This window comes from Chenopodium album, chromosome 7 (assembly GCF_948465745.1).
Source record: "Chenopodium album chromosome 7, dcCheAlbu1.1, whole genome shotgun sequence".
Taxonomy (NCBI): domain Eukaryota; kingdom Viridiplantae; phylum Streptophyta; class Magnoliopsida; order Caryophyllales; family Amaranthaceae; genus Chenopodium; species Chenopodium album.
In genome coordinates, this window is record NC_137840.1 from 11664637 (window position 1) to 11671099 (window position 6463).

General features: G+C 40.0%; 1 protein-coding gene across 1 annotated transcript; it reads right to left on the reverse strand.

Moving 5' to 3' along the window:
• Positions 1-913: 913 nt before the first annotated feature.
• Positions 914-5560, reverse strand: LOC145640912 (uncharacterized). Its single transcript, XM_081692140.1, has 4 exons — positions 5415-5560; positions 3823-4899; positions 2479-2556; positions 914-2308 (listed from the first exon to the last, which is right to left on the reverse strand). Exons 2-4 carry the CDS (start codon positions 4897-4899, stop codon positions 1034-1036), a joined length of 2430 nt encoding a protein of 809 aa, XP_081548266.1. The 5' UTR covers positions 5415-5560; the 3' UTR covers positions 914-1033.
• Positions 5561-6463: the final 903 nt, after the last annotated feature.

A 6463-nucleotide genomic window follows, 5' to 3' on the forward strand; every position in this document is an offset into this window, starting at 1 on the left:
CTAATATTACTCATTAGGACTTTGTGTTGCACTCAAGAACAAAATTCTTGGTTTAAGTAGAGGACATCAGGAACAAGTTGATTTTTTGTATAAAACTAATTTTGAGAAAAAAAAAGTCGATTCAAATTTTTTCTGGTGTTTAAGATGACAGAAGCTACCTTCTGGATTACCTAAAATACATCACAGCTACATATGTTAACTTCATTATGAATCAACCAGACAGACTTTCTAAGTCAGGTGGGGTTATCACCAAACTATAAAAGAAACATCACAGCTACATATATTAACTTCATTATGAAGAGAAGTTTTTAAAGAAATTTCAAGAAAATTGCCTACACCATTATAACAATTAGGCTAAACTTGAGTATAATCAGAATTCCAACTTGGCAAAGTTAATTAGGGTTGTTAATTGTGAAAGGTTGTTGATTTATACCTTAAGGGCGGCTCCGGAACCAAAGAGAGCTTCTTCCTCAAAAACTTCAGCAGGGGAAAGCTCATTCACTCATCTTTATCACAGCTCTGGAACCAGATCCCCTTCTTTGTCTTCTTTGCCAAATCCAAGGAGATCTTCTCTTGTCTGGAACCAGCTTCTTCTCCCCTCAGCTCAAACACTTTTCCTGGAGTTTCACTAGTAAAAATAAATAAAGTAAAAACACTCAATTCAACACTTCACACTGTAGCCCCATCTATTTCTGTTCTCCTTTTTTTTTCCCCAATTTTCCCTTTTTCATCCCCCCTTGCCAATTTTCCCCTTCCTAGTCCACCAAATTATCCCCGAGACATGCTCATTTCGAACCTCACAGCTAAAAGTTTGGAGTTATAACAAAGTAGCTAGCATATTAGCCACCTAAAAACCATCACACACAAATATATTATGCCAGCATGTATAGTTTAGATCAGAAGGCACACGAGGGAGAAAAAACAACTTTTAGATTATAAAAACAGTCAACCAGCTTGTGCGATGCACATGCTTGATAAGCTTACATCTCAAAATTGGGCAAAGTTACACTAAATTGCCATAACAAACAAAAGATCAGTTTGGCTGCTGACGACCTCTTCCATTACCAAAGTTGTGACCACCTCTGCGGTGAAATGGCTTCCTTCCTCGACCTCTTCCACCTCTGCCCGAAGATTGGCCCTGACTAAACTGAGGAGAAGCCCCATCATTGCCGCGGAAATTAGTTGGGGGCTGGGAGTTACAGTTCTGCCCTTGCTGTGCAGGCAACTGGGGACCTGGGCCTTGAAGACCTACATTTAGTGGAGCTTGATTGGAGAGATTTTGGCCGATCATCCCAGCCCAAGGTGCATTTATCTGCCCTGCAGCAAAGTTCATAGGCCCGAGTGGTGTAGCAGTATTTCCAGACACCAATTGGCTGAGATCAAATGGCTGCTGACATAGAGCTGGATTTGTCATAGGCATCTGTGAAATATGCTGCTGTTGTTGCCATGGCATAGGTGATGCAGAAGCCACTTGAAGATTCTGGGGATGATTTTGTTGCATCCATGGCATACCTTGTAATTGAAAGCCACCATGAAAAGCCATATTCTGCTGTTGGAATGGTATCCCATTTGCAAGTAAACCATTTAATAGAAATCCAGCTTGTTGGAGTTGCTGAGGAGACGGAGTGGGCCCCCTAGGGAAAAATGGACCCATTGGAGATTGGCCTAACTGGTAACCCTGACTTAAGGACGGTACATTAGGTCTGCCAGAGAACACTGGCCTAGTTGGAGATGGGCCAAACTGATTCTCCTCGCTTGAGGATGCTACATAGGGCCCCATATGTTGTTGCATTTGCCTAGGTTGAGATGGTTGGACTGTTGGTTGTGATGATTGAATTGTTGGAGATTGAGAGGCAGATGGTTGATCTTTTGTCCATGTTTTGCCTCTGCTTCTGTTCTTTTTCTTGTTCCCAGGTCCCTGCCCTTGATTACTACTGTTCCCTCTCTTTGACATCTTTAACAGTCTCTTGTATTCCGCCTCCTTCTCATCATCAGAGAAATCAAACTCGTCCAACACCTCTTCATCGTTCTCACCAGAAGCATCATATCCTTTCTGGTAAAGATTTTTGTCATTAAGAACATGCCCTACAAACTCCATGACAAAGCCAACTAAAGTGCCATTTTGGATACCAGAGGGAACTTCACTTTCTGAATTATATCTCACAATATAATATGGAGTTTTGACAGGCCCAAATATTTCATCCACAATGCCTAGTGGCAATCTTCCCTCAGCTATCCATAATATTGAGCCCTCGTTGAGAGGATCATGCTTCTCTGACCCTTCAACAATAACTTGAGCACCTAAAACCTGACCAATGATAAACAGAATCACAAATCTACCAGGTAAACGTTGCCAGCTTGAAGTTACCTCCATCACATCCAATATGAATCCATCAATGAAAAGAAGTTTAAAAATTAAAAAAATTGACAAACCAATGTCAACATACTTAAGAAGTAACAAGGTTAATAGAAACTTACAGAGGAGACAACTCCCACAGGCAATATCTGATGGCATGGCTGTAGAGTAACATTTACTGGAGGCACTGGAGGAAGAGCCTGCGAAAGGATCAATCCACTTGAGTTAGGAAAATGTAGAGGACATGATTTCCAGCAAGCCAGTGTGAGAGAATTAGGTAAATGCAAATCAAGTGAACACTTTGAGTGATTAGATACTGTTCATTAACATTTGACATCCATAATTCAAACTATTGAATACGGGTCCAAAAGAGAGCAGGACAAGAAATCAAGATCTAGACAACAGCATACAATTGTTTGAGAGGAAACCAGAGAAACAATCCCCCATGCTGTGAAAAGCGCACACGAAAATACTGATTTAAAGAGGCAAACAAGCGTTACCAGAATCAAGGATTCCTTAATTAATACGGAGTAGTTTATAAAATTAAATGATTTTTTAGGTTTACCAACTAATGAAGCACACTTAACTAGAAGTAATAACACAACCATCCAAATTTCACAAATCAGTTACCTCATAACCTGCATATAAGAGCTAGTGGTCATGAATTGGTAATGGAGCACGACAACTCTATTTGGTCATTGACAAGGTCTGGGTAGGTCATGGAAAATGATAGCATACAAAGTTTTGCTGCACCTCAAACTCAGCAGACAAGGAAAATCACTGCAGCCAGCAATTGTTGACAAATGAGATAAGCCTAATCCTGATCAATTATATCAGTTTTTCAAGGTTTTACAAGACCCAAAATTCGGCAGGGAAATATTAGAAAGCTCACTCACTTATTCACATGGATGTAAACTAAAACATAGCATACAGTGTGTGAAGTTTGAAAAAGTGACAAGCAGCTGTCATAAATGACTAAATTCACCTTAGGACCAGCATAATTTTGTAAAGGTAAGGGGTATCAAAGGTCTGATCAGTCATAGCACTTATAAAACAAAGCACAATAAGCAAAACATAAAAATGATTAGTTTTTCAACAACAGCTATGTAGATGCTGTGGGTGCCGTTGATCAACATGTACTTTGTTTGAAACATAGAACAACTCTAACCCCTACCCACCATATATTCAAAAAAGAAGTTGCAGAAGAAAGCAATTGAAAGAAATAGAATTAAAGGCCATTCTTCTACCAAATGACTGATGATCTTACACATAAAATGGATCTAAGAGCATCCCATAAATGTCACAGTATGAGTTGTGCATAAGCAAACAGCCTCGATGGAGATAAACCATCAATTCATCACGTACATAGAAAGCAAGGCCAATAAATGCAACAAAAAAAAAAAAAAAAAAAAAAAAAAAGAAAAAAAGAGAGAGAGAGAGAGAGAGCATAAGTATTTTCTGATTACCTTCAGTTCATTCACTGACTTGATGGGTCCCTTAACTGTATCTTCATCTTCATCCGCAATCATATCTTCATCAAATATAAATTCCTCACTATTTTCGTCAGAATTTTCATCGTCATCCTCCTCCTCCTTCTCATTGTTCTCAGACCAGGAAACCATATTCTCAGCATCAGAATCCAATATTTGACCTTCTTCCATGTCAATTGTCTGCTTAATGTTCTCTTTCTTGGTTTCACTTAACTTCTCTTTTACTTTCAATCCCTCCTCCTCCTCCTCCTCCTCATCATCATCATCATCACTTTCACTACTTGAGGACGATGCAGAAGATGATGATGAAGTCTCACGCTCGGACTCTGAGTCTGAATCTTTGCTTTCATTGACAATGGGAGTATCCACTTTCTTCATGCCACTGCCAGCAACAATTAAACCTTCTTCATCGCCAACCAAAGTAACCTTCTCCAATCCTTCCTCAATTGAGCAATCCACACCCTCAATTTGATGGCTACGTCTATCACCCAATACCCCAACATCAGACTCATCTCCACCTCCAACTAGAATCTTAGTGTCACCATCATGACCATCAGCATTAATTTCAGCAAGTTCAGAGCTACCCAAATCATCTTTCTTTATTAAACTATCCTTAACACAATCTTTAAATCCATCTAATTTCACCAAACTATTATCGCCACCTATTCCATCCTTACTAACCATATGCTCATCAGAACCTCTACATTCAACCTTCACGGACACATGCTTCTCCAAGCCACCCATACCTTGAACAGAATCAACCACACTATTACCAATTCCGGTCTCCAAATCACCTTCGAAACAAATCCCACTTCCAACTTCAGCTGTATTAGACTGTGCATTATCAGGGCCTTGCATTTCTTCTATCCAATCCTTAATTGAATCAAATTCAAGAAAAGGCTCAACAGAAGCGAGAGGAAACCCGCCAAATTCAGATGAATAACCCTCAAAATCAAACCTGAATGTTTCTGGGGAATATGAAGTTTTAAGCTTTTTTTGATTAGCACCACTTTCTTCCTCCTGTTTCAAAGACTCTGAAATAAACCCTACCATCTCCAAGAACACATACCGAGTTAGTTTATAACAACGACAACGATGAGAACAACAACAACAACAACAACACTAATAGGTTTAAAGTTGTAATCAACCCATCAAAAATAAACCCCACAAACTTAAACTTAAACCCATCAAAGCAAGGAACCCAACAGTTAAACCCTAGCAACCAAGAGGGGCAACCGCCAAAAAAATACTCCATTTTCATAGTTTCGTCTCGACATTAAAGGGTCATATGTTATATGAACAAGAACATGCAACACATTAACAACCAAATTTAACTCAATAATCAAAGTAAGCTCGAAAAATGACGTTAATTCTTCTCGCTCAATTAACTGCTCAAGAATATGAGTTACGAAATTCTAGCAATAGAATCACTCATTATACTATTTCAGTAATTATAACCAATAATAATCCACCTTAGAAGAACCTTAAATTGAATGTACTGACAATTAAGTTAAAGATTAATAGTATATTGTGAAATTGGTATCGAAAGATTGAAAAAAACATCTTACCACAGAAGCAGCTTCAATGGAGGGGAGCAAGCTCAGAAGCTGTTTCAATGGAGAACTCGGAGTACGCCTCAATGGAGAAGAGAGACAGGGAGAGGGGTGCAGCGCAGCGGCCAAGTACACGTTAAAACTTAAAGGGCTCAAATCAAAACAAACAAACACAATTCGTTCAGTAGTAGTAGTAGTAGTAGGTTTTTTACACGGTCAAATGGGAAAATTCAAGATAATCAACTGATAAACATTTTTATATTTATCGAGGGTTATATTTGCCTTTTCATGTTATAAGTTGGGGTTAAAAATGTAAAATTATACTTTTTTTTTTTATATAAGTGTTTCGGGGGTTTTTGTCCCTTGGGAGAGTTACAACACTGAGACTGGATCCAGCAAAGGATGCCTGTACCTGCAAAGCAAACGGACCGCCGGATGGTCGGTGGTCCGCCTCCGAAGATTAAGTTAGTAAGCGTTCGGTAATAAAACGTGTGGAAGTAAAGTTTATCTGCTCGGATTCCAAGCTCAGGTAAAGTGTTGTGTGTTCCTTGAAAACGACAGCTCTGTGATAAGTGACGTGTTGTCTCGTATTGTGTGTATATTCTCTGTCTTGTCATAAATGTAAGAATGTCCCTATTTATAGGGTCCTTTTGGAAAGTGTGCCCCTCCTAGGATCTGGTGACCTAGGAATTAAGTCACGCCGTTTTGCAGCGCCTCGGGATTTGGGCCTTTGAAGGCCGCCATCCCAGGGGCAATGCCTGAGTGACACGTGTCACTGAGCCCAAAAGGCCTTTGGGCATCTTTTGGGTGACACGTGTCGCCATCTGAATAGTCCATGCTGGATCATCAGTTTGCGTAGGACAGAAGAGTGTCCGCCTTCCACATGTCATCATTCCATAGGTCCAAATGGCACCTCTTTAGAGGACACGTGGCGCTTTCTGATTGGGCCACCTGGCCGGGTATAAAATACCCAAATCATTTGCCCCTCACAGGGGTCACGTGCATTGCACGTGACAATTGCACGTGACACCTGTGACAGGTGTCAGTATCCGAGTGGTCGGATT